The sequence below is a fragment of the Fulmarus glacialis genome, unplaced genomic scaffold (genome assembly GCF_000690835.1).
Source record: "Fulmarus glacialis isolate BGI_N327 unplaced genomic scaffold, ASM69083v1 scaffold8101, whole genome shotgun sequence".
In the NCBI taxonomy this organism is placed as follows: domain Eukaryota; kingdom Metazoa; phylum Chordata; class Aves; order Procellariiformes; family Procellariidae; genus Fulmarus; species Fulmarus glacialis.
In genome coordinates, this window is record NW_009193347.1 from 15942 (window position 1) to 42224 (window position 26283).

The following is a 26283-nucleotide window of genomic DNA, read 5'->3' on the forward strand; positions in this document are numbered from 1 at the left end:
TAATTAAGAAAATTATAGTGATGTAATGGTAAATCAGAAATGGGTAAATGCACATATTCTGTGAGAGGTGTGAGCACTTATTGACAAAAAAAAGAAGTGGATAAATTCAGTTCAGTTGCATTTATTCATGACTGTACGATAAATAAACATAGCCCCCCCTGAAGCTCGGCTTCACTATAAAAATGAGTAAGTAGAATTGGCACCTTTGACTACTTTCTTTAATGGCGATATTATGTTACTCCAGTTATGACTGCAAACTGGCATATCTGTGAGAGGTACAGAAAAATCACTTTATGATGCCATTTCAGACACAAAAGTGGGGGCCAAATTCTACTCCTGATTGCTGGTGTAACTGGAACCAGAATGAACAGTGCGGGAGCATGATTCACTTTGCGAGCACTTGAGGGTAATGACACTGATTTTGTACATTTTTTCCTACTGCACAGAGATGCAAGCAAAACCAAAACCAGGTTCATTGCACTTGCTGAGATCTAGGCAGGTGAGAGTATGGCACAGGATGCCTTCTTGGTTACAGATTTTCAAAAGAACTTGCTTCCTCTTTAGACACCTGCATGCAGCGGGAGCTGCTAGGGGCCAGATACCTGTCGTTTACGTGGTCGCTTAAACCCCAGCTGGGATCTTTTGGCTGTCTAGTGCAGAACAGTTTGGACAGTGTAGATGATATGGCTTTGAGTGCTCTAAAAAACCATGGCCTCTTGGGAGTACAAACCCCTATTACTGCATGCCAGAGGGAGTTCTGTTTGCCCTGCGTATTTCAGCTTGGGTTTGCAAGGTTAGCAGCTGAATGCAAGGGAAATATACATAGTGAAGTGAGCAGATTTGATGAAGTTACTGAAGTAAAAATGGTTCTGCACGGTTACATTGCAAAGGCCATGCAACACAGAACAGATTGGATGTGAGTATGTTCCCCAACACGCATTACAAGACTTCACACGCTGATTTTGAATCCTCTCCTTAGAACAGCAGTAACATAACAGCATCTCAGATTCAGTGCTTCCCTCAAAACAAGCCCACTGCTAGAGTTTCTTTTGCTTTTCTAATCACCCTTTCTTTTGTTCGTGTGAGGAACAAGCTCCCGTATTGAATTAGAAGTGCACCTGCTTGACCGTTTCCCAGCCATTTAAAGCACATTCATAGTAATCAAGAAGGGTTTCCACGCACGCACCGACATTCTCGTATCTGCTGTGCATCCTAGAAACAAGCTGACAGTTCTGGGTTTCAGCATCTTTTTAGGATCCTTCCCCCAAAGTCTCTTGTGGTTCTTGAGGGACTTGGCATCACTTGCTGAATGTGGCACGGTTCAAACTGCAGATGTGCTCACTTTCTTGTCCTACGCCACAGGTGAGCCAGCCCTCTGCCTGAAGTTCACATGAATTCGTAAGATCCATCTGGCTACTGTTACTCAGTTGCATATAAGTTGAAAGAAGGCTCCTGGCTCAATGTCCCATCATGTCTGCAATCTCTTATTGTGGTTGCTTGTCCCACTAATGAGTATACCTCGTTGTATTATGCCTCTGGAAAATGACAGTATTTTTCTCTGGGTCTTCATGACTCAGTAAATAAGAGTGTAGATTTTTAATGAATGATATCTTTGGCTGTCATAACAGCAGCTTTTTGCCCATTCATCCATTTTCTTGTGATGTGGTTAAACTCACAGCAGCTGGAAACAGCTGCCATTTATTTTTGGAACTCAACCTGCCCAATAAATCTTCTTCCTTTCAGAATGAAGAGTTTCCCCTGCCCAGAGCTCTTAGCAAGTGGACTCAATTCCTGGGCCAGAAACAGCGTATCTCCATATGAGAATTGCCTGCCTTTAGCACTGTGTAAAGTCTTTTTGGAGTTACATTGGGAATAACATTATTTATTATTAGTGTTGCAAAAATGCATAAAAGAAGCTACAGAACACTCTGCTAGGTGCTGTGCAAAAATAGAACAAAAAGGGGATCTGTGTTCCCAAGCAGAGACAAGTGGCAGCACTTGGATACAGATTCAGATGGGAACGCAAGGAAATAATAAGACAAGAGTGTTTGGAGTGATAGCCACCAGACTTAACTGCTGATAGATGTTTATTGATTTATGCCATTGTAAGTCTGGAAGAGCCTGAGATTTTGGACATCAAAGTTGTGACAGTTTTATGTCTGAAAAAGCTGTTTAAAGTTATTTTTGGAGAAATTGTCTTTATTAATTATTACCTCTTCTCTGTAGCCTGCTAAGCATGCCTCACAGTCACTAAGATTTTTGGCTTCACAGTCAGAGGGATAGAAGAACAGTCTGCCATGTTGTCAGGGTTTATTGCCACTCATTTAGGATAACTTGCTTACTTCACTTTGTGAATAATGTCAAACTCAGTCCTTTCTCTGCCACAATGTTATCAGTATTGTTTCTCTACATAATATATAATATCAATATAATTTTACCTTTTACCTTAAAGAAAACTTTTATTAAGTAAACTACAAAGTTGTTTATGGATTGCAGCTGATTAATTTTGAGGTTTGTTGAATCAATTAATTTTACTTGAGTCCCTTACTGATTTATAACACATGTTCAAATATATGTATTTTCATTGTTGAGGCACTCTTTATTATTTTCATTTGTCATATTGTGTCACTCATGATACCAGATCTCGCTCTTGCTCTTAATTTTCCTAAGTTCATTTCTGTTGCATGTTAAACTGCAAACTGAAAGGACTGAGGGTGGAAGACCCAACTTGTTTTTGCAAAATAATTCTGGAGTGGAATGATTCCCTTTTTAATTTTAATATTTTTTGTCAAAGGCCTTCCACTGTGCAAATGAATAGCACTGACATAGTTTGGAGACAGGCTATGAGTAGGAGAGGCAGAGGGTAATGAAATTAGGCTGACAACTCAAAGACATTGTTTTCAGAGCGAAGTTAAATTTTAATGCTTTTATGGAAAGAAATGAAAGGACAAATAAGTGATTAGAAAATCTATGCTGGTTTAGGAGTGCATCCTCTGGGAAGGAGAATTATAAATGCGAAAGGGTTGTGGAGGTAAATGGACATGTAGCTTTTCAGCTGGAAATTTATTCCGTGAAAATCTGTAGCATTGGTTAAATTTTAACAGAAAGTAAAAGTGAGAATATAAACCATGATTTCCTAACTTGATTTATAATCAAATTACCTGGTAATGAAATAACTTTAATTTTAGATCAGCATCTGCAACAAAGAGTAAGGATTTTTTAAATGTCTGAGTGATTTCTGTTCACTGGTGAGCGATGACTAAAACTCTTCTTTCAGAGGAACCAGAAAATGCATGATTTTACCTGATACATCCTGAGCAAATGTCAGTTATGAGGCCTCATGCTCCTAGAGATTCTGTATTTAGTGTTTTAAGACTTCAGGCATACTTCAGCCATATGTATTCAGAAATAAAAACTTTATTTATTTCAATAAAGTTCTGTTGCACTGTTTTAACTGAAAATCAGAATATGGCAGATAAGGAAGAAGAAGCCTTTGGCTTTTTTACTTATTAGGAGTAATTAAAAAAAAAACCCACAAGAAAGTACTCCTCTACTTTCTCTTTTTTTAGAGACCAATATTGTAAGCTGTCCGTAGACATGAAGTTAATAGGATTGCTGCACAGGAAGAGTTGAAAGGGTTTACGCGAAGAGACAAGTCTAGATGTCCTGTTAGCCATTAGAGGTGGCTCCTTTACTCTGCTGCGAAGTAGAAAGTGGGTGTGTATTATATTAGGGGCTAAGCCAAGGAGACACACATGACTTAGCAAAGACAGGGAGAGATACTCTTCCTCTCAAAAGTCTTGGAGTCCGAAGAGCTTGTGGCGGTATGCTCTAGCGACCATCAGCACGAGGGCTGGTGTGCAAAGGGAGAAGGGGAGTCAACTGGGCAGGCTCAGTTGCAGCTGGAAGACCAGTACTGTGCAGATTTTTCTAGCATTTTTCTCTGCCATCTTTCAAGGATTTCTGTAACAGCCACACGAGTGTTTACAGTCTCAAGCAGTATTTGCTACCAGAGCGACTTCACTGTAGGATTTGGGCAATGAAGTGTGATTTTATTGTTGTTGTTCTGAGAATGAACAAATGGTATTTTAATCTAGTATTCAATTGATGTTTAATTCCTTATTACAGTTGGGGTGGGCCACATGGCTTATGAATACAGCTGTGGGAAACATTTTAAGAAACTTTTTTGTTTTGGTTGAAATTGCCAATTTGTCAGAGATTTCAAAGAGATGACTTGTATTTGGAAAAAAAAAAGCCACACTGGAAATCAAACAGATCTACTGAAAGACTGCTGTTGTTTGGTTGGTTGTTTGTTTGTCTGTGGCTAACATATCTAGCTCCTCAACAGGACTTGGAGGGCTAAAGGAGCTGGAAAGTCTCAGCTCCCACACTCTTGGGCTTGAAGTTCAGGTTTTACAGGCTTCCAAAGTCCTGACAGTCAGACCACCCCAGAGCTGGGCAGGGAATGGAAATTCTGCTTCAGAGGAAATTTCAGCAACAAAAAAGCTACATACTCTTCCAAACTGGAACTAAATCAAATATCAAAAACTTCAAATATTCTGCCAAATAAAGTTACTGTCCTGGGCTTAACTTCTTGCCATGACTTTAGAGTCTATTTCTGAATAATTTGTTCATGAAATTATCCTGGGTTTTGTTCCTATGCATTGAAATCTCATAGCTGTTTTTGTCCAAGGGAGAACTGCACAGTCAGACCATTACAAAATCCAATAAATAAGAATCGGGAATCTTCAGGAATGTAGCTTGACAGCCTCGCCTCACCAATATGCACAGAGATGCAGAACCTAAGCCCAGTACCCACGTGTCCCCTGCTCTTAGTGGGCTGGACTGGATGGCCTGACCTTAGAGCTGAGGGAATCCCTCACACCGCCTGGGAGCTGAAAGTTCATCCTGTGGGCCATCGAGAGCAGGGAAGATCCTCCAGAGGTGATGCATGGGAATCCACTTATCTCAGGTGACAGTAGGAAAAGGGTGGAGTTCAGCGGTACAACTAATTCACCCCTCTTCCTTATACTTCCAAAATTTCCAACAGTGTAAATAAAGGATTTTTAAGAGTAAGGGGTATTGGTTTGCTGAATATCTTTACATAATTTTATGTATTTCTAGGCAACCCTTGAAAAGATTTTACTCATCAGTTCAAATAACTAGAGTTGAGGAAAAAAAAGGTGAATACTCTTAACAGCAAAGAGAATGCGTTCAGTGTTGTTGGTCTGTAAGATGTATAAGGTTTCTGATGCCAATGGGTATAAAAGTGCATTTATAGGGTTTTTCTGTGCATTTCTTAGAGAGCTCTCACATATCAGGAAGTGTCTTTTATCTGCCCCTGTTGTACTATAAATAGAATTTATCAGCTTGGATTGCCTTTGGGATAGTTTCCTTTTCCCCTAGCAACTCAGGTAACATTATTTTTAGTGAAATTGGGTTATCACAAAACACATGGATATGTTTATATCCTTGTATGTGTAATCTGATTTGTTACTCTTTAACTTTTTTCTCTGTTTCCCAGTGTCTATTACAGGAGGTAGCGGTGGAAGAGCTTTAAACTGCAAGCTCTACCCACAACGCTACCCAACAAGGCAGAGTTGCACCTAAAAACAGAGTGGAGAGAGGGGAGATATCTCCTTGAATGGGCTTTGCATGCAAGTGGCAGTAGCAACAGGAGTGGAGGAGTTTAAAGCCTCCTCATGCAGATTATTTTCCACAGGAAGGAGTTTTCAATTTATTCACTGAAACTGAGATAAAATAGAATGATTTTATGAGCAGTGGAAGTAACAAAGCTGAATTTCCTGTAGATTTATATCGTGTCTCCTCTCCACATCTTCCTGCCCTGTAATACTCCTCTTCTCTCCCTTGTCTTCCTTCACCTCTTGCTTGCAATACACTCCGTTTCTTACTATGACTTTCCTCGGCGTCTTCACTTCTCCCCATATCTCCAGTTGTCCCACAGAGCAACACTATAAGCTTCCTTCAACATGCCATACCTGTTTGTTTGAGCAAGGGGCAGCAGGTGCCAGGGTTGACTAGCCATAGGATTGCAGACTCTCGCAATGTCCAGCGCCTGTCTTCTCCCTTCCGTCAGTCGGAGCACTGATTTGGTTCTCGCCGTCCTCTCTTCAGCCACCAGCTGTCACAAAACATGCAAAAATGCAAGTCCTGGAGACATGGAGCCCTGTGGCAAATGTGTTTGAAGGTATCCATTTGCTTAAAAAAATTGTTAGGACAGACCTTAACGGTATTAAACATATCACTGAGACATTCTGCCTTCTTTTTACTTTGTAACTAAAATGCGTGGCCACAGGAACCTTTTTCCATGAGACCAGTACAAGTGCTAGTCATCTAAACTTGCATTATCTGTTCTTTACCTATATATGACATTCTTCTCCCATTGCTTCCATCCTTTTGTCAGCATGACCCAGGTACAGTGCTGCCACAGCCAGTTGGAGAAGCAGTACTGTTCAGATGGGATTGAATTTGCCAACGTGCGTGAGGAGTGTGACTCGCATATTGGTGAAAATTCCACCTGTGAAGCTCAATACTTTAAGGTGAGACATTAGAGCTACTCCTGTTCATCTTTAAGAAATGGTATTGACTGTCTAGATTGGTATTAAGGGTTGACCCTGAAGGTCACCATACTCGGTTTGATGCACATCAACACCTACACCTCATGTCTCCGTTAAGGCTGTCCACTTTGTGCTTCTTTGAGGGAAACAGTTCCTCGTTGAGTGAAGCAGACTGTCTCATTACATTTTAGCAAAGGCAGAGGGTTAAATGCAAATGGGTGGAAAGTCTTGAACGGGTAATTGGCTAGGAAACTACTTTTGCATGAAGAGAAGTCATCAAATCTGTATGGAGGGATGGGTGAGAAACTCAGTCTCGTTTCAGACTTTAGCTTTCATTAGAGCTTCGTGGCCTAAGGTCAAACTCAGTGGTTTTCAGTATTGGTGGTCCAAAGGGGTAGGACTGAAGTTAATCCTCTCAGCGTACTTATAATTCCAGCTTGTGTACATGTCCTCAGTTAACATGACTTTGATTTACAATTGAATGGAGACATTTGTAAGCTTGTGATAATAGCATTTGGAATTAGAATAAAAATGCCCGTCGTTGCCATCTTTAGTTAATCTGTGCCCTGCCCTCCACCTTTATTACTATCTTTGTCTCTCCCTTCTTGAAAGTGAGCATATTCATACCACTCTGCAGAGTGTTTTTGGAAGAAAGTTCCACCAGTAAGATCATGACCTTGACCATGACCCAGTCATGAACAGCTCTCGTCCCATTACGGATTTCTTTCAGTGGTCATGAAAATAGATGAGAGTGGTTTTACTTCTGCCCACTGCCAAAGATACTGAATGTTTTTGTTCATTCAGTTAAAAAAATCTACTCTATAGAAGATGGCAGACAACGTCTGACTTACAAGTTGCCTATCTCTCCAAAATGCTGGGTTGATCATATGCCTGGCAGTAGGATGCCGCTGATGCCAGGGCTGTGAAGTAAGCCACATTCTCACTGTGAGTAGAAGAAAGGTAACGCATGCTGATGAGGCTGGCATTGTTGGGTTGACACAAACTCGTCTGCATGTGCAGTGTGATTTTGTCCCATGGTGGAGCATGTCCCACAGAGGGGACTTATCTCACCTGTTGACCACGTCCAGGGCATGCCCTGCTCCTGGCGTGGAGGTTCCTCTCTGCAGCCTGTACCTTTAGAAGCCTGTCCACCCCAATCTGGATGTGGCGTGAAAAAATATTTAGCCCTCTGTGTCAGTACTTTGAAGGGCTATGAACAGATGAACAAGGACTGTGATGGCGAGTACTCTGCAGATTCAAGTGCTTGCTACCAGAGACAGCACTATTTTAAACATATGCCATGGGACAACTCTAAACCAGAATGCAACTGTTCAAGGAAACCCACTTTCCCATCAATTGACTGATGTTTCCCTATGTGGTCTTGTCAGCATGAGGAAGAAGAGTTAATGATATTGTTTTTTAAAATGGCCAGACTTCTTTAAAGATGGCAGGTTTTCATGGTGACAGCTGTATTATTAAACAAAATGGACTGGGCTTTGATCTCTGGCCCTGAGAATAAATGGCTCAGCACAACTCATGTCACGTAACTGACGTCTTTTCCTTGCAAAACACAGTGCATGAGGGCTGTTGGGAACACACGCTGGCCTGTGCTAACCCCAAAATATGCTTCAGCATCGTCTGAGAGGATGTTAGTTGCCATTAGAGCTTGCTAATATTTAAACATTACAGACGATTGCGGGACAATGCCTGAGCCCATATTCTGTCCCTGTTTAATTTACTGGTATAAACATAGTCAGTGTTACTTAATCTTTGTAACTGCCCCCTCCACTCCCTAATAGAAATGTCCTACACTTAAAAAATGTACTGAGGTAGCTGTAGGAGTATCTTTGTAGATAATCTCTTTTATCCATGATGGACATAGATGATTTATGATCTAATATCAGTGAACAATTCATCATTTCTTTTGTTGAATACATTTTTAATCTGATGACCTTGAGACATACAATTTGTCTGGCAATTGTGCCCTGCTGTGGTAAACTTTTACACTCACACTAAGCCCATCTCACATGGGCTTGAATCTCATTTTGCCTAAGTTGGTCCGTTTTAGTTTAGTTTAGGTAGCATGGGAAATCTTTTGGATCCTCTTTGTCTCCTTCAAGGAAGCAGAAAGAGTGATTTAGTAATTCAATTAGTAGGATTAATCGCAGCACTTTGCAGCAAATGAGGCAGCTAATCTTTCTTTTAAATCCAAAACTTGCGATTGGAAAGAAGATAAAACGACCATATTTTGAAAACACTTTCCTCTGCTTTTACACTTAAAGGCGGTAGGCATAGGTAATAATGGCCATAATTCTACTCCTCTGTTTTTTTGGAAGCATAGCTTTTCTTGCCTTGAAAAAAAGGATGCAAAATTAATCATTAATCTTTAAAATCTTCATCAAAAGACAGTAATCAATTTCCAGATTTGTTGCTGATTAGGGAGATGTAGAAATGGTTTTATGAAAGTTTCTACCGCAACAGCCCTGCAGAAAAGAGTGAAGCTTGTAGAAATTTGACCTTCTTTAAGGTGCTCACACATTTTCCCCAAAATTTGTCATAGGTACTTTCTTTTTCCAAAGATCGAGATACGGCCTTATCTCCCCAGTTTTGTCAAGAATACTTTGGTTGTGTATATTAGGTGAGCACAAAAGTTCTATTGCTTTGGACTGTTGAGCATATTTTTTATTTTTGTTCATATCTTCAAAAGTTCTTAAAAATTTCCCTGAGTTATTTGTATTTTTTTCAGTCTGTTTTTCATATCATCTACTGGTTAGTCTGGATTTCAGCAAGTGAGAGACCTCTTGTGGACAGAAACACAAAAGCAATGCTAATACATGGTTCACCCTTCCAGATCTGGTAACTTAAATGGTGACATAAATAATCAAGAACTATTATAAAATTTAACTAATTAAGAGAGCTTATTTATGAAAGCAATTTCAGGTGCTTCCTAATCACACCAAAAATAAATCTTTAAACTTCTCACATGTAACTATTTATTCCTTTATTCCTTCTATCTTTATTTCTTTCTGTGAGAAGGCAAGGTATAAGAGCAGTCAAGGAATGATGGGACTTCAAGTAGGACACAGCTTTCTATTCAAACACGAAGATCAAGGCATGGCTTTGAAGCTGCATGGGCTTTTGCTAATAACAGGGGAGAGGCAAAGGAAAAAATGTTTGAGATTATTATCGGCATCACTTAAGAAGCAAAGGCTTACAGGCAGTGGAAGTGTGTGATAACAACTCGATCATTAGGTTATACCATCCATGAAGGCAGCGATGGTTCTAGCAAATGGGTGAATGGTCATCGGCAACATGCCTCCGGGCAGCTGGCAACCTTTGGAAAATGGCTGCAAACACATCAAGAACTGAACTAATATGGAGTCTAGACTGCACTCCGGACTAAAGGATCAAAGTCTTTCAGAATAGGCTAACAACCCTGAAAAAAATACCCTGAAAAAGGAAATGTTGAGATTAATCTTACCAGGATAATGATAGTTATAATGACATACTGCTTTGTGTCTCAGAATACCAGAGTGCTCCATGAACATGAGTTAAACTAGCCTTATCACTGCTATATTATTACCATTCCACAGTGGGAAAACTGAAAGAAGAGGTGACTTTCCGAGTTCACAGGTGAGGTATGTGGCGATGTATGCCAGCCTACAGAGTCCTGGGTGTGCTGTGAGCATAAGGCCATTCATCAGCTTCTCCATCTTTTTTCTGTAGTCGAACAGGAAATGTTAGCCTTTGGGACCGCCAGCGGAGAATCTTCTAGGGTCAATATTAAAACCCAGTTACCATAAGCATCAGTTAAGAAAACATTTGACACTTTCCATCTCTGGATCATTTTGGCTGTGGTATAGCAACAGAAGTTATTATCGAGATGTTAAATCAAGATGCATCATGCAGAGTTAGAATAAATACAAGTTGGAACAAATGGTTCAATGCATACAATTATGTTAAATGAAGATACAGTTTCTTACAGACGTTGCAAGACTTAGCAAGCTCTGTACTTGACGATTCATATTAGCTGGAGACAGAGGTCTTTCAAGTAGTGGCTCAACCTGGAAGAAATAAAGAACATAAGGTTATTCATCACGTCAAGAATGGCAAGATTAATGATCGCTCTCTAAAAAAAATCCAGAAAAACTCTGTAGCTCCCAATTTGAGCATTGTGTGACAAGACAAAGAAATCGATTGAGTCAATTCATATGCCTGACAGTAGAAGGCAGTGAGGATATCCAGACGCATATGTCAAAATTTGGCAAGGCATCAGCTGTGTTCAGTAACTTAAATAAGATTTGATTATCAAAAATACGCAAGCTTAAGTCAAACAATGAATCTTCAGCTCAGTTTTCATTTCTGTCTTCTAATTTATGGTTGTGAAAATTGGAAATCTAACAAAATTATAGACAGATCTTAAAAACTTTGAGAAAGATGCCTCAGGAAAATGTTAGATGTGTTAGACAGAATAAATATTCAGAAATGTTGCAATTCTTGGAAGAGATCATCAAGTATTTATTTCTAAAATCATCCAGAAAAGCCAGAAAAGATGGAAATGACCCAGACATACTAGAGATGAAACCAGAGCATCCACCACTGGATGGAAGTAGTTGTAGAACCAAGTAAAAAAAGTGGGTAGTGGGGAACCATCCCACCAAACGGTAGTTAATAAGGAAAAACATGTGTCTTAACCGTATGGTGGGCATGAAAACAACACCCCAGCACTGGCCAGGAGGGAAGCGTTCCTGCCATACAGCATTCTGCAGCAGGGAAAGGATTCAGTTGTGTATTTAAAGACAAAGTACGAAATAGCATGCTTACATACTTCAAAATGTTGTAAAGTAAAAAAAGATTGAAGAAACAAGGAAAGAGGATTTTATTATTTTACTTTCACACTGTTCTAGGTTTTAAAAGAACCTTTCACTGCAGAGAAAGAAACATATATAATACCTTGTAAGGGAAAACTTAGAATATAGGCAGGGATGTACATCTCAGAGTAGTGAAAGAAGCATAATAGTTGCCTTCTTTTCAATAGGTGTGGTGCTTAAAGCACCAAATTACAGAAATTTAATTCAATGCTTAGTTATTTTATATTCCATCTGCTCTGTTTAATGGCGCAGGCTATTTTCTTCAAGCAAAAAAGAGTCTGAAAGAATAACAAAATTAAAGGCTTAAATCTGCTTTTACATGGCAGTAGCAATTGGCAGACACCAGTTCCAGAGAACCAAACATCTTTGCTGCTTTCTAACAGCAAGGAAGAAAACTGAATAAATCAGCAGTGTCCCCGCAATTTAAAATAAAAGGAAACTTCCACGGGATTAACTTGTCCTGTGTTCGCTTCTGTGGGGTATTCCAGGGCCGTAATTCAGCAGGTCTGGAAGAGGCGGATCAAGTTTCATTACTGGAAGCCATGTCAGGACTGTGATGCTTTTAAATAATGTTTGACTATGTAGTCTGTTTTTCAGAGCAGAATAGCGTCTCTTTATGACCTGTTAACACTAACCTTGGATGAATCATGTTTGTTCGCTTGTTTGTCTGTTAGTTCAGAGTGTTTTTTGCTGGGAAGTTGAGTAGGCAGTTTAATTATAAACTGAGTCATGCACTTCATGGATCGTGTCCCGGTTTAATTGAACTGGATAAAAAAGGGAAGTAGAGGTGTTAAAAGTGACCACTGTTCACTGGTGTTTGAAACTGGGCTATGCAGGGAGGGAGCGATGAAATTCCATATACATATGTGGACCATTCTGGTCCTCCACATCACCCTGCACACACATTCACACATACACAAGATTTGTGAGAAGTGGATCCAGGTTCTGTGCTTGGCTCTATGTAGGCCAGATGCAGAGCTCACTGAACTCAACTACGGATTAAAATGTCTCAGCCTAAGTATACCAGGAATTCTTAAAGAGTTTGCAGAAAATTTTCCATCAGTTTGCCAAGGTGAGATAACACTATTGACACTACTGACAAAATTGCATTGATTTGTTCGGGGCTAGGATTTGACTTTTTTTTTTTTTTAAACAGATATGTTGTTACTGTTGTTTGCTGGGAAAGGCTGCCCAAGTTCAAGGACAGAGTTGTGAACCCAACCCAAAGATAGGATACCAGTGTGGAATTGTCTTCAGAGCTTGCTGTGTGAAGGGTCAAGAAGGCACTGATGTGTCCATCAGTGACGATGCTCCTAAAAAGGAACAAGGTATTTTATGTTGCAAATTATAAGAGTGAGACACAAAATGATAGAGGGTACAAGGAGTGCTTGTACTTTAAATTATTTCTGTTGGAATTCCTCTGACTTGAGATATCTCCTCTGAGTAATTTAATGATGCATGTTTTGGAGCTCATTTTTTTGACTAGTGATAGCTGAAATGTTGTATACCACAGGAGGCTAAAAGAGCTGGAAAGTGGTCACTCAGTTCCTGGTGTCAGAAGTTAACTATAAGACAGATTATTTTGGCCACTAATGGTTTTATCTTGGAAACTGAGTATAATCTATTAATTCTTAATAGCATTTTGCCCACTGATAAATTTGTAATTAAAAAGAAAATCGACAACTGAATTCTTTTAATTGGATTTAAAAGCCAGATGGCCTTTGCCAGCTCAGCAGAATTCAGATGTTGCCTTTTGTGTGAGAGGCAAATGCCCACAAACTGGGGGCGTTTGAAATGCCTGGACTGTCTGCGGGTGCTGAACACTTCGGAAAACATGGTATCTGCATTTCTTTCAACATTTTCAGAAAAGAGGGGCATCTAGATGGCAGCAGCTCCTGACACCTTCTCCATACCTAGTCCACAGAGCCGAAGAGAATGAGTATGGACATACTGACCCTTAGAGACCTGGGTTTGGGGTTTTTCTGCCTTTTTCACTTAGCAGACAGACTTGAAACTGCAGAAGAGTCATGCTGTATAGTGTTGCTTCCTTCATGTGCAGTTGAGCACTGAAAACATGCAGTCTGGCTTGCAGATCACCACTGACAGATTTTGGGAGACATCATCCTAATCAATCACTTAAACTTAAACCCAAACCCCGCCACAAAAGCTTACATTGGTCTGCTTCAGCCAGTGTGTTACCAGACTTGTTTCAGGTCTTTTAAACCTGGCTTACGTCAGTGTATACCCTTATCAAGTAACATTTAGAAATGCCCTGGCAGTTTCTTTGTGTACCGCTGTCTCAGCAGGGGAATTCCCCTTGCTCATTAGCACTGGGTGAAGTGACTGGCCTGGTAGATTCCTTGAACTTAGACCACTCTGCTAATAATGAAAATTTGCAGACTTGGTGTACCTGCATGACATAAGAAATATGTCAACACCTGAAAATCCAGAATAGTGAGCCAGCGTACAGTATTTCCCCACTTACCCTTGTGGGCAAGTGGCACGCATAATAACTATTATGCATATGGTTAGTATGGTTATTATGCCACACATAATAACCATTAGGCATTGCAAAGATGAGTCTATGTCAACAAGCAGGGCAGGACAATGTTCTCGTCATCAAACTAAGAAACAAGCAGGTGGCTGAACATACGTCAAATATCCCTATCGACAATAAAAATTGCCTGTAGAAAGGCAGAGCAAGCAACGTGAATAGACACCTTTGTCAGTCATGAAGGGGACAGTCTCCATTTTTTAAGGCAGCTGCTTGGACCAGCACCTTGTGTTTGCGTTACGCAATAGCAAGGTATGCAAGGCATTCTGCTGCAGAGGGTAAGGCAAGCAGACTGCCTGTATGATACTTTCTTAGTCACGTAAAGAGCAATCTCTGGTACTGTGTCCCCAGAGATCTCTACAAAATCAGACCCGACTTGGGCAAACTGATTTCGTTAGCTTCTGTGTGACCAAAATGTACCCCTATGGCTCAAGGACTCAATGTACCAACCCAGGCTTGCGCCACTGCACAAAAACTTGCTTTCACATCCGTGATGTATTATTTGCTTGTAAGTGACCGCTGGTTGAATAGGCTTATGGATAATCCCTGAAATGAGACGAAGCTTCCTATGCAATAACCAGAGTATTTTGAGATTGTGTTTTTACACATCTCGCTACCAACTTACCGCTTCCCCTGCGTTCAAAGTGGCGGGCATGAAGGAAGTCCATTAGCTAGTCCTTTGGGCAAGCAATGGGTTCAGGCAGTGGATGTATTCAGCCCTTTTATGTCCTCTGTGTGGAGAGAAAGAACTCTCAGGACACATGCATGTAGCAGAAGTACCACTGATGAAAACTCTCCAAGTTAAGGTATATGAAGTACATTTGAAAGAATGCCATAAGTAGGTGCCCAAAAGTTGGGTGTGGAATTCTTTTTGGAATGAAGTCTAAATAAATAACTGAGGTTAATCTGATTTTCATTAAAACTGTGAGTACCCCAAGCTACTATAAAGTCGGTGGAAGCCAAGCATGCCTCAACAACTTGTTTTATGAAAATCAGGTTAAGCTCTGGTTAAAAGCCTAATGTTAAGAACCTGCATTTGAAAATCTTAGCCCATATGTAATCTATGATCACAGCGTGACTTTCATATTGAATCAGTCAGATGGAAAATGCCCCATGGCCGTGTGCATTTGAATGTCAAATTTAAGTATGGAATAGCCGTAAAATATGTAAATAATGCTCTTTAATTTTGTCCTGGTTTATCCAAAACCCTGGTCTGAGTCCCGTCCCAAGCAGGCAGCTTTTTACTGTGAGAAGAAAAGTGCTTTCTCCTCTAATGCCTATCTCTCCTCTTTTTAGTTGAAATTTCAAAGGAGGAACTAGACCAAGAAGATCCTTATCTGCATGATGGCTGCAGAGGTAAGTCAGGTGACTAGTCCTGTTAGCCAGCTCTTTTGTGATTGCCTCCAATAAAAGTGAAGCAAACTTAGATCTAGAGATTAGCCAAAAACCTTTTGCCTAGGCTAGTTATGGGTAAAAATAACAGAATGAGGATCCTTTCTAAGAAATAGTAGGCCATTATGTGATGTCTCAGTAGTTCTTAAATACAAGGGAGGCATTGTCTCCCACAGTGGAGTTTATCTTACCCAACTGAAGCTTGGACTATACATTTAACTTTTATTTAACTTCTAGTGGGTAGTACCTTAGAGGTGTTACCCGTTGAACCCGTGGAGTACTCTGGATTCTTCAGAACATGGGGATCCTATATTAAATATGTGCATTCCTTTATTCTCCTCTTGGGATGATCAGGGTGACTGAATACGAAATGAAACTTGTTTCCTTTTGAGATGCATCAGCTGAAAAAAAAGGAAGAAAATCGGCTGTTGTCCTGGTTAGTCAGGCTGTTCTGCCTCCTGGGAAGAATGTGTTATTGGGATATTGTTCTGCTAAGTATTCTGATTTATTGCTTGTCACATGTGATTTACATGTCTATAAACTTAAAACAGCAGTGATTTATTATTTTCTACAAGCATTTCAGAACTAAGTAATTTATTTAGGATAAAATCAATTTAATAGACTTACATTGCAGTTGAGAGATGATTTACTGTGCTGCATGTTGTATAGCTATTACACTAGAGAGGATGGAAATGTCTACTAGGTCATTAGCTAGTCAAAGCCAATACTGGTTCTTTTCCTTGTCTCCAGCTGCTAATTATAAGAGATGACATAGAAAAATGTGTTATATATTTTCCTAGCATTATTTTTTGATGTAATCTGTTGTTGCATTTGTCAGTTAATCAGCTGCCTGCAAGAGACGGATTGGTATGACTAATTACAAATTAGAGTTTCTGTCTACAGTATATTTTCTGATAAACTTGGCATGCCAAAATTACTTGTGATTTTCCGATCTTCACCAGGGGAAACTTAAATTTCCTAGGCAGTGGAACTTCCAGCAGTTTGTTTTGGAGCACCTTCGTGGTATATGAGGAAATCAATTCTGTTCTTCCAACACCTCCACAATAGGATTTACTGTGGCTGACAGGAGCTCACAGTATTAGCAGAGGTTCGGAAAGTGGTAGCTGTCCATTTCAACCACAAGGCTATGGTTCCTTCTAATGTCATTGCCTTTGCCAGTATTGTGTACAGACCGAATCTTCTGTGGTGTATTAATGGCCCTATCCTCATTAGAAATTGTTGCACTTTAAAAAATTATTTTAATTCACTCAGAAGTTTAAAGTATTATAGCTGCATTTGCCCACATTGATTGTGCTTATCTCAAACCTTTTGTTTAATGCCTATCCAGCCATTCTGAAAAACGGAAGACGACAGGTTCTGTTTGTACTAAGAATATCAATAATCTTACAACGAATAGTTGGAAGTATATAACCTTTTCTGTATTGTGAGAATACTATATGTTTTTAATATTAGGGTTTTTTAACAAGATCAGAAAAAGTAAGTTTTCTTAATGGTGAGCCAAATTTTGTGTAAATTTCCTATAGTACCCTCTCTTTCTGTCTGCCAGAATAGCACCAGCTCCCTTTCACATCCTTTGTGACTCCTGCACACACCTCACTAGGTCCTTAGTACCCCAGTAGTAAGTCTTGATTCCTTTAGGTTCTCTGAAGCCTTTGTCACACACAATACCCTCTTCTCCCTTTCATGTTTCCTGCCTGCTGAGTAGGAAAACAGCACGTGCTACAGCTAATTCAGGAGTATGGTCCTAATAATGATGGGCTAAAAATAAAGCCTAATGCAGCTAATAGTGAAAATGTTTCACTATGGTGATGCACCTTGTCTTCCTTGTTGTACGGTAATCACCATGCAAAGTTTTAACTTCCTAGCCAAAACCTGAGGAGGTGTCTGAGCTCATCAGCATTTTCCCTTCAACTTCTAACAATGATGGGCTATGAGCGACTCCTTAATTTACTTCCTTCTTGTATTCATTTTTAGAGCTAAAAGAATCCAGTGATTACAAACACTTCCTTCAGTGCGTAGCCCTTTCCTTTTTTTGTATATGTGTGTGTTTAGTTATCTGCTTTTCTAAATAAATTAGCAAGCATCCTGTAAATCAATGGTTTGTTTGAGTTCCTATGAAGAGCTTCTTAATTATATAAGACTTCTTAAAATACCCAATTAGGTGGTGGTCCCTGTTCTCAGCAGTGCAGAGACACAGGATCCAGTTATGTCTGCTCCTGCTTTGTTGGGTATCAGCTTCAACCAGATGGTGTCAACTGTGAAGGTAAAAAAAATAAAACCATTGCCTCGATTATCAACATCCTTGTTTTAAAACAGCAAGAATAGATAAAAAAATCCAGACAGAAGAGATCAGAATATGCTTATGCCAACTGGGGAAAGAGGTGAGATCATAAAAAGTTGATTTAAATGGAGTGTTGGAATGGGAGTTGTGGGAAGATGGAGTTAAGAAAGAATCAGTAGAACAGGTGAAGGATTTAGAGTGGGGAAGAGGCAGAAGATCTTGAATTTATTGTTATGAATAAAACCAAAATAAAACACCTGTTCTCTTTTATAGTAGTAGATAGAAACTGATAAGGCAGATTAAATAAAGTAGGATTCTTCAGCTTGTTAAGGACTCAGCTGACAGAAGGGGTGAAAGTCTTGGATATCGTGAGTGGCATGGGAATGGTCAAGGGGGAAGAATTGTTAAGTTTCTCCCAGAAGAACAACTAAAGGGACATCACATGAAACAGGCTGGGATACAGCTTATCGCACTTGACTTTAGGTACGTGCAATGTGGACAGCTGCTTCTGCGCTAGTTAGCCTAGACTCCTTTTGTTGCTAGCTGAGAGAAACAAGCACTTCCAGGGCACAGTTTATCTTGCCTGTTTTGCGTAGCTATTGTAGGATGAAAAGCGTTACTCATCACGAGTGCCTTTTTCTCTCATTGAGTGAAAAGGGGGTCTAGGTAAGTAGCTCAGATGATACAAACTTCAGGATATAAAATAGATATTGATGATTGGTCAGATTAACACTAACCTAGTGTGAAATATAAAAAGGAAGAACTTTTACATTTGATACATGTGGATGCCAAATATTCTTATGCATTCAAAGAGAAAATGAAAAAAAAATCACAAAAGAAATGTCTACCAGTAGCTATAAAAGAGAAAGTTGCAACTTGTGGCTCAGGGAGTCCCTAAGCCATTTGAGGGTGGGAGGCAGAGCAAGGGAAGGTTTTCTGAAAGTTTGCCTCATTCATATAGTCACTATAATCATCTGCTACTGGACTCGGTCAGGTGATGTTGGCCCTTTGCTCTCACTCAGTAGAGCTTCCTCCTCTTTCTAATAGTACAGTGAATCAGCAGTCATAAGTCCTGTTACCGACGGGGTCAAAATGTCTTTACTGGCTCACATTCTGAGAACAGAGAGGAGTAGCCACGTTGTGGGAGTGTGAGTGGGTGTGTGAGTGAATCCACACCATTCTTTGTGTCCTGATGCTCAAAGTAATGACTGGTTTGAGGTGTGCCCACAGCTAGCCTTTGATCTCACCTCTTCCCAGTGGTTTCATGTTTCTTATTTACTTTTTTTTTTAAAAATAATTTTTCATATTCTAGATATTAATGAGTGTATCACTGGGACACACAGCTGCGGGATTGGACAAACTTGTGTCAATACATTAGGATCCTTTCGCTGTCAGCGGGACACGAGCTGTGGAACTGGTTATGAACTAACAGATGACAGTCGTTGCAAAGGTACGTCCTGTGCTGAGAAACTGAAATCTTCCAGGCTTAAGTAAAAAAATAAGTACATCATCATGTCATACTCTCTTACTTTCGGTAAATACACGTGTAAGCTATAGTTACACAGGGACACACAGACGGTGCTAGTTCTTCTGGGACAGCACTTTTCCACCTGTCGCCTTGCAGATCCTAGATCAGGCTGTCTGTGGACTACGACAAAGACTTCCAGGAGAGATAACTACATTTATTTTACACTGGCAATTTGTCTTGCGCGATAGGAGCTGGTCTGGGGACTGAAACAGTTGATTTTGAAGGCCCAGCACTGACACTTAGACACATTTTTCTGGTGTTTACTTCTGGCTAGCTCTAGTCTGGTCTTACGAATTGGTTGCTCATTAGTGAGTGGAGTGCCTAAGTCCTTCTCCTGGAGCAGATCTAATGGTTTCGTTTCACCTGAAAGAGTCAAGTTTGCACACTTCGGAGTGTGAAACGAAGTGTGGCAAGTGGAGTGACCAGGTGATTCAATTTGAAAACGCTAAGGTAGATGCATCTTTTAAAAAAAGTAAGCCTTTATCCTCAGGAGGTTTGAATTTCTTATGAAGGGATTCCTTTCTTAATCACAATTCTTAAGGATTGAAAAATGAAAAAGGGTTAAAAGCACTGTTCTTGACTAGCTATGTTTGAACACAAGGGTAATAGTTTTATTTACTAAAGTAATGACTGATTTCAAGTTGCATCTAGCTCAAAGTATGCTGTTATGTGCATCCGTAACCTGACATGCTACCTTCTACCTTTGCTGCTAGATATAAACTAGCAGCAAACACCATTCGATGTGGAATTGGTTTCCATTATGAGAAGGTCTGTTCCCCCAAAGCTTGGAATTGTATATAAACAGACTAATTTCATTCCACTGAGTAAATTAACTCAACCAAAATTCTGGGTAAGGTTTTATTGTAGGAACTGATCAGTGATGAATAACAGATTGAATAAAAAAGCTGACGAACAAACTCCACACAAAACCAGCAGTACACACAGACAATATTTTTCAAAGTATCTTGGTCTAACTTTGGTCGCTTTGAAGTAAAATTTCTGCTGATTTGAATTACATCAGATTTAGGCCAACAAATAGCTTACCAGCAAGTATTAACAATCTTTTTCTGGTGGAAAAAAAGAGTACAGACAGCAACTTATGCATGCCATTAATGTTAGAAATTTCTTACCTGGATAAGATATGTTAATAATGTTAATTATTAATGTTATGCTAATATCAATGAAAATAGAAAATGAATAATCTTCACATATGATTTTAAATGCCAAGTAAAATGACTGAGTTGTGCAACATGTAGAACTCTGCTAAAACCCATCCTAAACACTTCACAATCACTTTTTAAGTCTCACAAAGCTCTAGGGATAAGCAATTGCATCTACTGTTGGGTCAGCTGCATAAATGGGAAAGCTGAGGCATCCTATTGCTAGAAAGTTTCTGTATTTTAGTAGCTTTAGGAGATTTCATCCTATTGCAACATTAACTTTGGCTGCTTTTATGTGGACAGGGTTACATTCATGAATGAAGCCTCATTAGCCCTTGTCTGCTTTATGTGAATCATAATTTATTCACAAATATTTATTGTCTATTCTGAACCGGAATGGAATATTAAAGTTAGCAGAAATCATATTTATGTGCATTTTAAAGCACAACAATGCAAGGATATTGCAAGCCTTAATATGGATGAGAATCAAGGCCAATTAATTCACTTATGAAAGAAATGAACAATGTCTGTATTGGATCTAAGGTTAAAATTAAAATTGCACTTGGACATATAATTAAATCTTACTGACTTCAAAGCTGAGCCCGTGGATAAGCACACTGCTGAATCAACGCTGAACACTGCTGAACACAATGCTTGGGGCGCTCTGTAATAATTTTGAATCATTTACTTGTGAGAACCAAACTTGTAAAGCATAATAAACACACACCCCCCTATATATAGTGTTAATAACAAAATAATAAAAAAAACCTTTAACTTATTCTACCTGTTTTTATTGAGATTCTGTTTGAGGTAGTAGGTCAGACTGATCCCGGTTCACTGCATTGAGTTGCATGAAGATACGCTGAGCATTGATGTCTGACGTTTTTAACTATGTCTTATGTTTTAAATGTGATGAGAAAGCTTCTGTCAAACTCCTGCTAACAATTTTTTTTTGTGATGTACCAGATATTGACGAATGTGAGACTGGTACTCATAACTGCCCCCCCGATTTTATCTGTCAGAATACTCCCGGATCTTTCCGTTGCCGACCCAAGCTACAGTGCATGAATGGGTTTATACAAGATGCGCTAGGCAACTGTATTGGTAAGGCATATTCTTATTTCAGTGAATACTTAAGTGTTGCCTATGAGATAAGTTGTCGTTTCCCTGGGTGAGTTCTGAGCTTCTCAAGTAGTTCTTCATGCATGTATGCATTGCTCTGCTTTGTGTTTTTTCCGCTCCTTTAAAGGCAGGCTTGGTCCCACAGGTAAGATTTACAGACAAAAACCATTTAAATGAAAGACTTACATACTAGATCTCTGGTTTTAATGAGATTTGGTTACCTAAGGCACTTAGCTGCGTTTGAACATTTTCATTAAGTCTTTGGGGATTTTATCTGAAACTGAAAATTTGTAAAAAATATGTGATGTGTTTTCTCTCTCTCTATCCAAAAGGTTTTAGCTAAAGCTTAGTATAAAAAGCTGTAAATTATGACATCCTTTGTAGCACACTTTGTTGATATTAGTATGCATGGTTCTACAGGTATGTAGGTATTTCCAAACCTGTCCCCCTTTAGTTACAGCTTATCAAGAATCTTACTATGTATGAGAATGATGGGCCAGTTAGAATACTGTGGAGAGGAGTTTTGTTTTAAAGACTGATTACAATCTGTTGGGCTAATGCCTTGTTTCCAAGACTCCTACAAAACAGAATTATAACCTTTATATAAATATGTTAGAATTACTGGTTTCCAGCAGGCTCTAAATGGAATTGTCTAATGTGACCTACAAATCTATCAGTTATTCCCTTGAGTAGTATTTTCAAGTCTCAACTTAACTTTGAATTCCCCCAGCGGCGTAGCATGTCTTGGACTTGTGGAACTGGCTGAGCGGCAGCAGCTGCCAAGTCTAGCTCATTGTCAACCCCTTGTTCTCCTGACCATATCATACCCTGTAGTGCCGAAATCTGACACTGGAAACACTGAGGCTGAAAACAAAATTGCAGCCTTTAAAATGAAGAGGGCCAGGGCTTGTGCACAACAAACCCTTTGAAGACTTATATCTGCCATAGCTAGCACCAGGTCCACGGTTGTTAGAAGTTAGCGTGCCTTCCCTGACATTAGCAAAGCCACATCTATTTGCAGCAGCAATAGTTATGTCTCCTAAAATGTATTTGCTCAAAATACTTACCAAAACAGTTTCACAGACTGATTTTACAAACTGTGAATCAAATGCTGCCCTATTGGTGTTGAGGGGGGAAAAGTATGAAAACTGTCCTGTATTTCCAGTGTCATTGTAAGTTGAAAATTTTACACTCTTGTGAGCTGGGATAGGCCTGGCTGAAATGACATACCCTTCCCCATCTTCAGACAGCCAACATTTTGCAAGCTCAATGCTCTGCTTAATACCATACCGACTGGAAGGCAGTAGCTCTTCAACAGTTAACAGTACCACTGTGTAAAATGATGATAATGTCCCAGTGAAACAGTTGCGAAAATTTTAGGCAGAGAAGTACTTACGTGAAGCTGGACTTTGCTGAAAGTTATGGGATGCAAGCCCATACGGTCACATACACGGTGCTGCTCCTACAAACTGTCAGGTCTTAGTTACATTAACTTTTCCCGGCAGCAAAGGCTGCCTCAGTACCTCCTGTAGCCACTGATTCCCGACTCTGAAACTCCTTTCCCCCAAACTAATAGCACATGCTAACCTTGCATAACAGCGAGTTCCTTACCTCTAGGTGTGCTACATCAGATCATATTCTAATACAGCTTAGTCTTATCTCGTTACATTTTCTGAGATTTTCCTTCATAGTGGGTTCTTACCAGGCAAAGGATATCTTTGTCACAAAGTGATACGATGTCCAGTTCGTAAAAAAACAGACATACGTTTGATGGATGGTAGAGGGCTGCATAGTCCTGTGAATACATAAATAAGCTGTTTGCATTCTTATGTGTTTACATGGACAACTTGCCATAAGACAAGGTAAGGTACTCACGGTGAGTAACTGTGAGCAGTAGTTTATCTCTGTAAAAACGGAGTCAGCTGTTACCTATATGAGCACATACTACCAAATAGCTCATTCACTGTGAGCCACAACCCATAGACTGCAGCATAACTGGTTGAGCTGGTGAACTGAATTATCTCTTTCTATATTTAGGGGAGACTTTCAAAGGCTTTTAAGCAAATGCAAGTTCTATACCCAATTTCCACTGCTTTTCAGTGGGATCTGGGCCTCTCATACCGCTCCTGATCTTCTCCCTGGAAGCATTATGTCGGTGAAGCTAAATGACAGGAATAGTTGTGTTCTCCCATGGGCAGAGCTTTTCAAATTCTGAAGGATTAGATCAGGATGTAATCCTCTGAAGGATTACATAAGGAAAGCATCTTGCCTTAAACATCTTCAGACAGCAGATAGTTACACTGACTTGTTGTGCTCTTGTAGATATCAACGAATGCCTGAGCACCAACATGCCATGCCCGGCTGGGCAGATATGTATTAACACTGATGGCTCGTATACCTGCCAGCGAATGTCACCCAGCTGCGGCCGAGGTTATCATCTCAATGAAGACGGAACAAGATGCGTAGGTAAGTAACGGTTTTGAAGACAAAACCGGTTGAAGAAAATAAATCACATCTATGATTTATGTTTGCCGGTTTCTTGCACTTTGCCCAAGTTTTTCTCATTCCCACAGTCAATTCCTGATCCTGTTCCTTCCCTCACGGCAGTCCCAACAAGGGAAGAACGACAAGGATCCGCTCTCCGTCCTTCATATAAGTCACGAAACCCTATATTCTGAGAAGAGGAGAAATGAGAATCACCCCCCAAAAATGGCATTGTCTGTGACTATATTAGTGTATTGGAACAATGCTGTGTGGTCTCAAATCTCCCCAATACAGAGGTATAACATAATGCCCACTTAATGTCCCACAGAAGCCATTCAAGTAATGTTGAAAGGCATATATGCCTTTGGCTGGCTTTTAACCGAGAGATGTATTTTCGCATGTGTTTTCAATTTTTGTAAATGGCTTATCAAAGCACTACTGACTGTGGGTCTCTGGCATCTCACACTAGCTGAAGATCTGATCCGTGAATATTGAGTGTGCATAATAAAACAATTTTGCACCTGATTTCCTCCAAAGATTGTCTGATTTCCTGATTTCTTTTCCCTCCCAAGTCCATCAACGTTAACAGGACACCTGAGAGATAACCTGTTTCAGTAGGAATAGTTTGGATTTGTGACTCTGATCTTCTTGTGGAAGCTGAGAACTAGATCAAAATCTTGCTTTCTGTTTCAAAACACTTTATAACTACTAGGGGACACAGAAATACGTTAACATGTTGCTTTTCTCTCAACTTGCGTGCTCAGAAGTGTACTTTCAATCACTTCTCTCCTTTTTTTAGATGTGGATGAGTGCTCATCCTCTAGTCAGCCTTGTGGAGAAGGACATGTTTGTATAAATGCCCCAGGCAATTACCGTTGTGAGTGCAAATCTGGCTATTCTTTTGATGTCATCAGTAGAACTTGTATTGGTAAGTTGCACCTATCGACTTAAATACATGCAGCCGTGGCGTTTTAAAAAATGATCCCGTGTAAAGAGTGTTACTGCTCTCTGCGTAACCGCTTTCATCTGAATGTAAAATTGACTACTGTATTATTTGTATAAATCTAATACCATATTAAAGAGATGCTGATACTTCAAAGGAAGCTGTATTAGTATTGTCAACATGCTATCTGTTATCCTGTTAAAAGGTAAGATTATGAGAGTGCTTGTAATTGTTTTCTGTGATACTTTTATATGCACCTACAGCAACACATTCCTTTGGAAGATCAAAGCAACTTTCTTCTTTATAGATCTAATTCAATTATGCACTGGGGTGCTTCTAAATGAGCATTTTGAGCAAGTCCTTCCCTCTCTAGTATGAATTTTAGATCTGGAAAGTAAAAATCAAACTTTTATGACCACATTCTTGTCCAGACTACTACTTCAGTACTACTGAAGCCAGCCAATACAAAGACCTCTGTATCTATTTATCATTGCAGATATCAATGAATGCAGACGCTATCCAGGCCGCCTTTGTGCTCACAAGTGTGAGAATACTCCTGGTTCCTATTACTGCACTTGTACCATGGGATTCAAACTTTCAGCTGATGGCAGGTCATGTGAAGGTACGGCTTTCATATGCTTTGCTATATAGTGTGAGATACAGCTCATTGCTGTTTAGCTATTTCCATTTGATTTTAGCTTGTAAGACTGCACTGAAATGGCATGAGAAATCAATGATAAATCAAGGCCACTGTAGCCCACAGTTCCAACATACTGCCCTTTGGCTGGATGGCGCAGAGGTGTATGAGTCTGCATTTACTGTATTTTGAAGGGAGAGTCAGCTAGATCAGATTCAAGACCTTCAAAACCAGCCTTGCTGAATCCAGATACAAAAATGTAAGTGTGGTCCTAAAGACTCCCTCCAAGTCACACACCTTGAAGATTAACCTCTACTGCCAGACCCTGTTGAGAGTAATACACCCAAAGCCCCTTATTTCCAGCTTACTCAGTGACATGCATACCATCCTTTTTTAATTTAAAAAATTGTTTTCCAAAGTTTTGCCTTAGTCCTGTAATAGGAGTGATGAATATAGCAAGAAATTTGGGGCTCAGGTATATAATTTTGCATTTCAGATTTAAATGAGTGTGAGAGCAGCCCCTGTAGTCAAGAGTGTGCCAATGTGTATGGCTCCTATCAGTGTTACTGCCGCCGTGGCTTTCAACTTAGTGACATAGATGGGATTTCATGTGAAGGTAAGCATTATCGTTTTGCAGGTAGTGGATGAGCGAGCATTTCTTATTCTCACTGTAACATACATGAACAGTTCCATGTTCCTGTAATTGTTTCAT

At 39.8% G+C, this 26283-nt stretch overlaps 1 protein-coding gene across 1 annotated transcript in view; it reads left to right on the forward strand.

Annotated features, from left to right (window-relative positions):
- The window catches only part of FBLN1 (fibulin 1), a gene marked incomplete at its 3' end in the record, with an annotated part of 45747 nt that overhangs the window by 2174 nt on the left and 17290 nt on the right, over positions 1 to 26283 (forward strand). The window contains exons 3-12 of the mRNA XM_009587407.1: positions 6425 to 6560; positions 12606 to 12777; positions 15300 to 15359; positions 17578 to 17679; positions 19010 to 19147; positions 21352 to 21489; positions 23830 to 23973; positions 24791 to 24919; positions 25431 to 25556; positions 26068 to 26187. Of these exons, the coding sequence (XP_009585702.1) occupies positions 6425 to 6560; positions 12606 to 12777; positions 15300 to 15359; positions 17578 to 17679; positions 19010 to 19147; positions 21352 to 21489; positions 23830 to 23973; positions 24791 to 24919; positions 25431 to 25556; positions 26068 to 26187 (1265 nt within the window). The remainder of the gene's footprint in view (positions 1 to 6424; positions 6561 to 12605; positions 12778 to 15299; positions 15360 to 17577; positions 17680 to 19009; positions 19148 to 21351; positions 21490 to 23829; positions 23974 to 24790; positions 24920 to 25430; positions 25557 to 26067; positions 26188 to 26283) is intronic.